At 40.9% G+C, this 11,770-nt stretch overlaps 1 protein-coding gene across 1 annotated transcript; it reads left to right on the top strand.

Annotated features, from left to right (window-relative positions):
• The first annotated feature begins 6,352 nt into the window (after nucleotides 1–6,352).
• Nucleotides 6,353–7,970, top strand: LOC308525458 (eukaryotic peptide chain release factor subunit 1-like). The gene has a single exon (XM_081100277.1). It carries the CDS (start codon nucleotides 6,368–6,370, stop codon nucleotides 7,580–7,582), a length of 1,215 nt encoding a protein of 404 aa, XP_080956403.1. The 5' UTR covers nucleotides 6,353–6,367; the 3' UTR covers nucleotides 7,583–7,970.
• The last annotated feature ends 3,800 nt before the right edge of the window (nucleotides 7,971–11,770 follow it).

The following is an 11,770-nucleotide window of genomic DNA, read 5'->3' as shown; positions in this document are numbered from 1 at the left end:
GTAATCAAAACTCTGTATCAACTCGAGCTCTGAGATCCTGGCTCGCTGAAAGCAGGTTTCTGGGGTTTTGTTTAGCTTCTATATTTGTTACAATGTTTCTTAAACTGCAGGCTCAGAGGCTGGCAAGGCAGGCGGGGAATGTTGGAGACCTCCGTCACTGAAGCCTCATATTAGTTTCCAGCTGCCTGGCTGCCGGCCGCCATCTTGGTTGGCAGTTAATTTGCATATCTCGCTGATTAGCCAATGGGAAGGGTAGCGGTCATATGCCAATTACCATGTTTCTCTTTTATTAGATAGGAGATATATATATATATATATATATATATGTATATATATCTCCTATCTAATAAAAGGCTAATATGCAAATTGTCCCCTCAACTGAGAGTTCTAATGGGAGTTCAACCAGGTGTTCTACCAGGTTGTGGGGCTGGCCGGCCAACTGCCCACAGCTCCTCCCACCAGCTGGCCTGATCTGGATGGGCTGGCCAGATCCCACTGGTGCACAAAATCATGCACCGGGCCTCTAGTCTATATATATATATATATATATATATATATATATATATATATATATATATGACATTCATGCCAAAAATTTGCAAAAATTTGCAGGTCATCTCCAAGGGAAAAGAGAAGAAAAAAAAGTCACATTTTTAAATTTATAAAATTCTCATTGTTTTCTTCAACCTTCCTGCCTTTTCTCCATGGCTGACTCCCATATCCAAAGCCATTATGTGCGTTCTAAAATTTTATCAAATATTTAATTAAAAGGAAGGGCAAGTGGAATTGATGTAAGCTTGGCTGGAAGTGAAAAACCTTTGTAGAGGATAATGTTACAGAGAAAATACAATCCTATACAATAAAAGCCTAGGTGGCCTTGTGCGATGTCATCACAAGATGGTCACCGTGATAATGTCACAAGATGGCTGCCCTCATGTCATCACAAGATGGTCACCACAAGAAGGCCAGTAGGGGAGGGCAGTTAGGAGCGAGATCAGGCCCACAGGGGAGGGCAGTTGGGGGCAATTGGGCTGACAAGGAAGGGCAGTTGGTGTCGATCAGGCTGACAGGCGAGGGTAGTTGGGGGTGACCAGGCCTGCAGGGGAGAGCAGTTGGGGGCAATCAGGCCAGGAGGGGAGTGGTTAGGGGGCAATCAGGCTGGCAGGAAGAAGCAGTTAGGGGCAATCAGGCTGGCAGGCAAGTGGTTAGGAGCCAGCAGTCCCGGATTGTGAGAGGGATGTCTGACTGCCAGATTGAAAAGGGTGTAGGCCAGGCTGAGGGACACCTTCCTCGTGCATGAATTTTGTGCACCGGGCCTCTAGTAATAAATTAAATAATCAAAAGAAGATCCTAAAGAAGTTGCCTGCTGTATATGTAATAATCTCTCCTCTGAACCTCTCCTCAAAACGAATGAGCAATATAAAATATAAAAATGCTATAAAGGTAACTTATCCTTATTGTTATCTTTTCATGCTGAGAGAAAAACTTAATGTAAAGAGTAAAACAATTAAATTGGCATCAAATTGGTAAGATATATAGATAGATCTAGATCTAGATATATTCTCAGCAAAAATTTTTAAAACCCCTTATCTAAGTGTGAGGCATATGAATGAAAAGTATCTCTAGTAGTTTCTGGAATTGGTGTGCTCAGAAGTGGTCATTTAATTTGAGGCACAAAGAGTTGTTGGTGTCTGGCCTTCCTGTATATTTAATTGAACCAAAATAATTTGTGGAAGATGAGTTATCATTATAGTAAATGAGGTGGAGGGGAGTAAGTGAAGCAGAGTTCAAGGCAGCGGGAAATAAAAGGCATAGAGAGCTATTGAGCCAGGAAGGGGGATTGAAACAGACCTGATGTAGCACTAATCATTAGTGAGTGAAGTAATGAACTAGGAAGAGATGGGGCTTACTTATGGTTCCCCAAATGGGAATGAGAACTTCCCAGATGTTCCATATGGTCTGTAATTCAAATGTTTTGTACCTTCGGGTCAGAATTTTCAAACAGATAACAGATGTAGAAAGGATTCAAAATTGCATGCGCACACCATGATAGTTAGCTTTCAAACTCTCAGGGCTTGTGTCTAAACTCCTCTTTTTAGAAGTAGGATTTAAAATAAAAGCTGTTAGACCTCAGGCAGAATTCCAGTTGAAAAAAAGAGTTTCAGATTAATAATAGCTTTATTTTTACATACCAATTCAAATGGTACAAAACAGCTCCAGGGATTTTAACATGACAGCAACAATTCAAGAGCTACAGGGGTTCAAAAGAACAATTCTTGCCAAATGGCCTTTTGCTAAAGAAAATATATTAAATTGAAGATATGGAGATATTCATACTACGTACAAGTGGACATAATGTCCAGTATTTCAAAATACCAATTTCATCTTAAAGGAAAGGAAACAAATTATAACAGCAATGAAAAATTCTTGCCACTTAAAAAATATATTAGAGCTAAAGGAATTATTATATTTTTTATATTTTTAAAAGTAAAATATAAGCAACTGCATAAACATTGGTGAGGTCCCATGTGATACATTGACATGATTTATTTCTTTTTTTCCATTTCTTTCTTTTTTAATCTTTATCTTTGAAAGTATTACACATGCCCCCCGTATTTCCCCATTGACCTCTCCCATACCGCCCCAAACCCAACCCAGGCCTTCACCACCCTATTGTCTGTGTCCTTGGGTTATGCTTATACGCATATGAATTCTCACCCTCCACCTCACCCACCTTCTCTCCGAGATATGACAGTCTGTTCCATGCTTCTGTGTCTCTGGGTCTATTTTTGTTTATCAGTTTATGTTGTTCATTAGATTCCACATATGAGTGAGATCATATGATACTTAGTTTCCTCTGACTGGCTTATTTTACTTAGCATGATGCTCTCCAGGTCCATCAGTGCTATTGCAAATGGCAAGAGTTCTTTCTTTTGTACAGCTATGTAGTATTGCATTGTGTAGATATAACATAGTTTGTTAATCCACTCATCTACTGATGGGCACTTAAGCTGTTTCCAAATCTTAGCTATTGTAAATTGTGCTGATATGAACATAGGGGTACATATATTCTTTTTTAATGAATGTTTCTGATTTCTTAGGTTATATTTCTAGAAGTGGAATCGCTGGGTCAATTTTTTTGAGGAAACTCCATCCTGTTCTCCACAGTGGCTGCACCAGTCTGCATCCCCACCAGCACTTCACGAGAGTTCCCTTTTCTCCACATCCTCCCCAGCTCTTGTCATTTGTTCATTTGTTGATCGTAGCCATTCTGACAGGTGTGAGGTGGTACCTCATTGTCATTTTAGTTTGCATCTGTCTGATGACCAGTGAATTTGAGCATTTTTTATATGTCTCTTGGCCATCTGTATGTCCACTTTGGAGAAGTGTCTGTTTAGGTCCTTTGCCCATTTTTTAAATTGGATTATTTGCCTTCCTTTTGTTAAGTTGCATGAGTTCCTTTTATATTTTGGATATTAACCCCTTATCAGATGTATCATTGGTAAATATGTTCTCCCATACAGTGGTCTCCCTTTTCATTTTGTTGATGGTTTCTTTTGCTGGGCAGGAGCTTTTTATTTTTATGTAGTCCCACTTATTTATGTTCTACTTTGTTTGCCTTGCCCTCGGACAGTGATGGCGAACCTTTTGAGCTCGGTGTGTCAGCATTTTGAAAAACCCTAACTTAACTCTGGTGCCGTGTCACATATAGAAATTTTTTGATATTTGCAACAATAGTAAAACAAAGACTTATATTTTTGATATTTATTTTATGTATTTAAATGCCATTTAACAAAGAAAAATCAACCAAAAAAATGAGTTCACGTGTCACCTCTGATACGCGTGTCATAGATTCGCCATCACTGCCCTAGGAGATGCATTAGTAAACATACTACTATGAGATGTCTGAGACTTTGCTGCCTATGGTTTCTTCTAGGATTTTTATGGTTTTATGACTTACATTTAAGTCTTCTATCCATTTGGGGAATATTGGACAGGAACATGCAAAAATAATGAAATAAGACCACCAACTTACATCATACACAAGAATAAGTGTATTTTTTAATCTTACCTAGTCATCTATAATTACAGACTTAAAATTTAGAAATTTAGGACTAAGAAACACTTTAAAATATCTCTAAGCAATATCTGGTCCTCTTCAATACAGTAAGCTGGAGTTTATACAGCAGGAGAGTAGTAAAAACCAGTATATATGGCACTCAGAAAAATTGTCAATATTTTGAAAAAATTGAAAAAATAAGGACAAGGTTGATAATTTTACTTTTTTTTTCTTTTTTCTTTACAGCATCTAAATGTATCATTATTTCCAAGTCATTGACTATTGTTATAAAATATATTTTAATAGCTTTAGAGTAGATGAACCTGTGAATAAATCAGTATTTATCTAACCTGTTTCCTGTTGGTGGGCAGGATTTTTCCTTATATGTCCATACAGAAATGACAGTATAATGAACAATCTTGCAAATTTGTTTCTATATTTATGATAATTTCATTAAGATTATTTCCTAAAATTAAATTTTTGAATCAAATTTTATAAATATTTTTATCAGTATAGATTTATATGGTCAAATAGTTCCACAGAGATGCTACACTATGAGTAACAATAAACCTAGAGAGGCACTGTTCCTATAACACAATGCTAACATTGTATCATCTTGAAAACTTTATTTTAATATGGGAAAGTTCATTACAGTTTTATTGTTCTTTGGTTGAGCATGTTTCACTTTTCTTTTTAATATTTCTAATTTTATTTTTTTAAAGCTTTGTTAATCTCCATTGCTTATTTCTTCTTGAAACATTCAATTGTTTCTGTATGCATAACATTAATTTTATTTATGATATTTATTATATATGATTAACACCTTGTCAGTCATATGCTATACATGTTTTTCTATGTTTATCTTGCTTTTACTTTTGTTATACATACACATATATGCATATATAATGCAATCTTTGATATTTTACAGTATCTTTTCTGATTTTTATAATTTTTTTGTAAGAGTAATTCACTACAAAATGATATAAACATTTATAATATCACTAGAGGCCCAATGCACAAAATTTGTGCAAGGGGCTCAGCCCTCGCAGCCCCAGCTTCATCCAGAAGGTCGTCTGGAGGTCATTCTGCTGTTTGGCCAACTGGTCTAATTAGCATATTATGCTTTTATTATTATAGATTATTATTCCTTTTTATATTTTAGTATTTAGTCTCTAGAGATTCAATTTTTAAAACAAATTTTGTTTGAGAATCTAACTTTTTAATGTATTCATTCAGCTATCTTCACACTAATTGCTTGACAACTAATTATTTTCAGTCATGTTTTCATTTGAATGGTATATAACAATATTTAGATGTTAACCCTTACCACTTTAGTTTAACATATTTTGATAACCTTTAATCTGAATTTCTATTGCACTTAATAAATGCACTTAATCCACTTATATATATTGTCATAACTGATATGACTTCTCTTATTTTCATATCAATTTAATTATTTACTTTTTATTATTGTTGTTTATATTTATTTTTAGTCCTTTGATCTGTGGACTTTTTCTAATATAATTTATTTGCTTTCTATAAGTTAGTCCTTTTAATTTTAAAAAATAATTGTGCTTGAACCTATATATATTTTTTAAAATAATTTTTGTTTCTTGAAGTATTAGAAAGAGTATTACATATGTCTCCTTCCCCTCCCCCCCCCCCCCGTTGACATTCCCCCGGCCCCTACCCCCTAGTGTCTTGTGTCCATTGGTTATTCTTATATGCATGCATATAAGTCCTTCAGTTGATCTCTTAACCCTCCCCCCCCTCCCAAACCCTCCCCAGGCTTCCCACTGTAGTCTGACAGTCTGTTCAATTCTGCTCTGCCTCTGCATCTACCCCTGTTCATCAGTCTATACTGGTCCCCATTATCTGTCCCAACCTCACCGGGGCCTTTTCATCCTCACCAGGGCCGTCTTGACCTCACCGGTGAGGCCGAGACACCCCGGTGAGGTTGGGACAGCCCTGGTGAGGTTGAAACGGCCCTGGTGAGGTTGGGACAGCCCCGGTGAGGTCAAGACTGCCCTGGTTGAACCTATATTTTTGTTACCAATATTAAAAATTATATTATCCACAGGCCCCATGTGAGCGGATTGCAACACATGCAGCTGCCTGGAGAGAGGGAGCCGGTGTCCTACGTCAGAGCCGCCGCCTCGGAGTCGCCCCCGGGGAGGACCAGCCGCTGCCGCCCAGGACTGGGCCCCTGGGGAGGAGGACCCCACTGCTGCGGATAGGAACGTGGAGATCTGGAAGATCAAGAAGCTGATTAAGAGCTTGGAGGCGGCCCGCGGCAATGGCACAAGCATGATATCATTGATCATTCCCCCCAAAGACCAGATTTCACGAGTAGCAAAAATGTTAGCAGATGAGTTTGGAACTGCGTCTAACATTAAGTCACGAGTAAACCGCCTTTCAGTCCTGAGAGCCATTACATCTGTACAACAAAGACTCAAACTTTTTAACAAAGTACCTCCAAATGGCCTGGTTGTTTACTGTGGTACAATTGTAACAGAAGAAGGAAAGGAAAAGAAAGTCAACATTGACTTTGAACCTTTCAAACCAATTAATACATCATTGTATCTGTGTGACAACAAATTCCATACAGAGGCACTTACAGCACTACTTTCAGATGACAGCAAATTTGGCTTCATTGTAATAGATGGTAGTGGTGCACTTTTTGGCACACTCCGAGGGAACACAAGAGAAGTCCTGCACAAATTCACTGTGGATCTCCCAAAGAAAGATGGTAGAGGAGGTCAGTCAGCCTTGCGTTTTGCCCGTTTAAGAATGGAAAAGCGACATAACTATGTTCGGAAAGTAGCTGAGACTGCTGTGCAGCTGTTTATTTCTGGGGACAAAGTGAATGTGGCTGGTCTCGTTTTAGCTGGATCTGCTGACTTTAAAACTGAACTAAGTCAGTCTGATATGTTTGATCAGAGGTTGCAATCAAAAGTTTTAAAATTAGTTGATATATCCTATGGTGGGGAAAATGGATTCAACCAAGCTATTGAGTTATCTACTGAAGTCCTCTCCAACGTGAAATTCATTCAAGAAAAGAAATTAATAGGACGATACTTTGATGAAATAAGCCAGGACATGGGCAAGTACTGTTTTGGAGTTGAAGATACACCAAAAGCTTTAGAAATGGGAGCTGTAGAAATTCTAATAGTCTACGAAAATCTGGATATAATGAGATACGTCCTTCATTGCCAAGGCACAGAAGAGGAGAAAATTCTCTATCTAACTCAAGAACAAGAGAAGGATAAATCCCATTTCACAGACAAAGAGACAGGACAAGAACATGAACTAATTGAGAGCATGCCCTTGCTGGAATGGTTTGCTAATAACTACAAACAATTTGGAGCTACATTGGAAATTGTCACAGATAAGTCACAAGAAGGATCCCAATTTGTGAAAGGATTTGGTGGAATTGGAGGTATCTTGCGGTACCGAGTAGATTTCCAGGGAATGGAATACCAAGGAGGAGAAGACGAATTTTTTGACCTTGATGACTACTAGGTAGTCGACATGGGTCCGGCAAAATGTGCCTCACCCTCCAGCATCCAACCCAAGGAGCATACCCGTGGTGGAATCCAAACAGATCCCTGCCTTACAATTGGAACATTTCCAGAACTTAATCCATGAGCATTGGATACTGAAAAGAAAACGGAAACAAAACCAGATCCAACCCTACACTTTGGTTTGTCATGGTGTCAGCGCAGCAGCAGCCTACAACTAAGTTCCTAAATGCCACTTTGGACTAATTTAAACAAGAATCCCAGTTTTTACTTTTACTTGATGGTGAAATTGGTTGCTCTTGTATTTTATGAAAAAAAAAATGATTTTTTTAACCTTCATACATAGAAGCAAAAATACTTTAACTGCTGGAAACCTTCAAAAGTTAATAGACATGAGATCATACTGATTTGTTTCTTATTTTGATTGGAAAAAATTAAATTGCTGCATTTCGCAGTGACCCATTTACATGGCATTCTCAGCTTAGACTGCATAAGAAGAAATATATGTGGTGAAATGTTGGAATCATTTCTCTCTTGGTCTCTTGTTTAATGTTGAAAGGGTGAGCTAATAGGCAATTTCACTCCCTCACACTACCCGTCCCCCCTCCAGACTGTTAGTTTCGAGGATGCAAAGTGCATTGTCAAGTCAAGCTGACACATGAAGCATCGGGCCAGTGCACTGTTTCCTCCCATGTGTTTTGCAGGCAAATTTGTGCCGGGGTTTTGGGAGCTCTTAGCATCCGTTGCTTTGACAAGGGCTCCCATAATCTTAGCCTAAAACCAGTTTGGGATGCACATGTTGGGGCTTCTGTGCTATTGCTGGGAGTGGGATAAAAAAAAAAAAATTATATTATCCATTCGCTCCGTGTTTTAAGGTGACTGTGTTAGTATACTTTTAAACTTCATCTATTTATCCTCTTTTAATACCCCCTTTATGGTACAAAATCCAGGATTATAAAATCAATTCCTTGTATTTATATTTTTTTCTAATCTTTTTTTTTCCAAAATATATTTTTAGTGATTTCAGAGAAGAAGGGAAAGAGAATCATTATTTGGCTGCCTCCTGCATGCACCCTAATGGGGATCGAGCCTACAACCTGGGCATGTGCCCTAATTGGAAATAAAACTGTGACCTCCTGGTTCATAGATTGGTGCTCCACCACTGAGCCATGCTGGTCAGGCCTAATCTTCTGGTTTAATAAATGTTAGTGGTATGTATGTTTCATTTTCTTTTACAATCTGACTTTCTCTCCAAGTACCTGAGGTGGTTGTCCTCCAGGTGTGACTGCTAATGTTCCTCACAGAGAACCTACCACATGGCAGCTCTGAGCTCTCCAATGCAGTCAATGCTAGGATTAAAGGAAACTGCAAGAAGTTAGCCTCTCTGTCATCTGGGACTGTTTATATTCATACTATCAGCTCCAATCAATATGTTGTTAGAGCAAGTGTCATATACTTTTATTATAATAGTACTAGAGGGCCGGTGCATGAAAACTCATGCACTCAGGGGGAGGGGCCCTCAGCCTGGCCTGCACCTTCTCTCAGTCCAGGAGCCCTTGGGGGATGTCCTACTGATGGCTTAAGCCCTCTCCCCATGGGGAGCAGACATAAGCCACAATCTGGCCTCCCTCTGCAGGAGGTGACCAGGTGGCCGATCAGGGGATGGCACCCTGACTCTTCACCCCTACCTCCATTGCCCCTCCCCCACTTCTGGTCACTGCCCCCTCACCACATCGCTGTCCCCTCCCTCTGCCTGCTGGCATGCACCTTGGCTGCTCTGGATCCACCTGCTCACCAGACCCGGCCCTGCTGACTGGTCATTCTGCGTTCGGTCAATTTCCATATTACACTTTTATTATATAGGATGTCATATGAATATTGAACCCTAAGAATTCAACTCAAATGAATGTAACCCAATATTGTTATCACATGGGGGTAGGGATGGAAGAGAATTATGGGGAAAATACTGAGGTGCTTTAAACTTCTCAGACTTTGTGGCTTAAACCAAGAATACCTTAAGGTCATTTAGGTCAGCTGAAGCAGGACAAGGAAAATGAGAACAATTGAAGGTCCACACGGTTTTTTAAACAAGCCAAGGTGCTCTAAGGCTTGCTTACTGCTGAGCTCTCTCTTGCTAACATTGCTGCCAGAGCCTGTGCCATCTGCAGTGTGTTCCCATTTATCCATAGGGTAGGGAGTGGATCACAAGATAAACGTCTGATTCTTAACTTGATCAGATACATTTTTCGAAGCCTCGGTTTTTATCTGTAGGATGAAGACTTAGACATAATGTTCACATGCCAATATCTGTAAGTCAAGTATTGTGTGCAGTGAAAGTAGCAATTAACTATTTCACATGACTGAATTACAAATAGAAATAAAATTTCTGAGCTAAAGCAATCCTAAATGTAGGAAATATAGCTTAAGTTAGTAGTTGAGTTAACAAAGAAGCAGCTATCGGACTCTTAGAACCCCCATCTGCTACTTTGAAGATCAGTGTAAAGACAGGTATCCTACCAAGCGGGTCACCCTTCCATGATGCTGTTCTCATGAATACACCATACAGAGTTTATAATTAGATGAAAATGTCATCAGAAAGGCACAGTGCTTGAGAACCAATACTTTGGAGCCCAGCGAATGATACAAATGTCCAGCTGTTCGTAGGTGGAATCACACTCAAAATAGTAAAATGGTGTTAGTCTGGGGTGGGAACTTGCCTTGAATCTACAGATAAATAAACCTATATGTCACTGGAGATAATATGCATGTGTTTACTGCTTCCCAATGTTACCTGTGAAGTAAAGTGAACTGAACTCTAAACTTTATAAAGATACTTCAGGGAAAGAACAGGGGACATCAGTAATCTACACTAATAAAAGAGAAAAATGGTAATTGGCGTACGGCGATACCGTTTTCATTGGCTAATCAGGGCTATATGCAAATTAACTGCCAACTAAGATTGGCAGTTAACTGCCAACAAGATGGCGGCTAATTTGCATATGTAGGCACAATGCAGGGAGGCGAAAGGGAAAGCAGGAAGAAGCCCCCTGCCACTGACAGTGATAGGAAACCCAGGGGGGAGCTAAGAGCTGGGGGGCAGGGCAAAGGTGGCCCTGCCCCCCAGCCATGATCGGAGAATCAGGCGCCTTTGCCGCCCTGGCCAGTGATAGCAGGAAGTAGGGGTGGAGCCAGCGATGGGAGCTGGGCACAGTCGAAGCTGGCAGTCCCAGGAGCTAGGGGTCCCTTGCCTGGGCCCAAAGCGAAGCCCACGATCGCGGCGCCCCCCGCTGCCACTGCAGGTCCCCGCTGCCCGGGCCGGACGCCTAGGCCAGAGGCGTTAGGCCTGGGCAGGGGTGGAGCCTGCAACCGCGGGGAGCTGGGGGTCCCCTGCCCAGGCCTGACACCTCTGCCGGAGGCCTCAGGCCTGGTCAAGGGACCGATCCGGTGATTGGTGATCGGAGGGTGATGAGGGTCAACTCCTCTGGCTGAGGCATCAGGCCTGGGTGGGGGGCGGAGCCGGGGGTTGGGGGGATATGATGGTCCCCTTGCCCAGGCCTGAAGCCTGGGTCAGAGGCGTCAGGCTTGGGCGGGGGCTGGAGCAAGCAATCAGAGGGAGATGGGGGTCCCCTGCCCAGGCATGATTCCTGGGCCAGAGGCCTCAGGCCTGGGCGGGGGCCAGAGCCAGTGATCGGGGGGAGATGGGGGTCCCCTGTCCAAGCCTGACACCTCTGGCGGAGGCGTCAGGCCTGGGCAAAGGGCCGATCAGGCGATCGGAGGGTGATGGGGGTCAACGCCTGAGGGCTCCCAGTATGTGAGAGGGGGCAGGCTGGGCTGAGGGACACTCTCCCCCCCACCCCCACACCCAGTACTTTCTATAATAAAGATACATTTTTAAAAGGACTTACCCTTAGGGCTGTAGGAAATTCCATTCATACAGGATGTCTGATGCAAGGAACAGTTCCCTAAACAATAGAATGTATAATTTTAGACCAGTTTTGTATGTCACTTCTACTTTGGGGATAAGAGTAGCAAACAAAACTATTTTCCAGTATATTCTTTTCCCTAAGCTATTTTGCTCTTTTGAAAAAATCACTGTGGATGGATTTTATGAGGATGTATTCAAACTGGAAAAATAAAAAAATAGAGCTGATATAAGGTCAATGTGATAGGATATTATGTTCTTTTAAAC

Source organism: Myotis nattereri (assembly GCF_964212035.1).
Source record: "Myotis nattereri genome assembly, chromosome: 1".
NCBI lineage: Eukaryota > Metazoa > Chordata > Mammalia > Chiroptera > Vespertilionidae > Myotis > Myotis nattereri.
The sequence above is the reverse complement of the archived record's forward strand: the minus strand, read 5'-3'. Positions and strand labels throughout refer to the sequence as shown.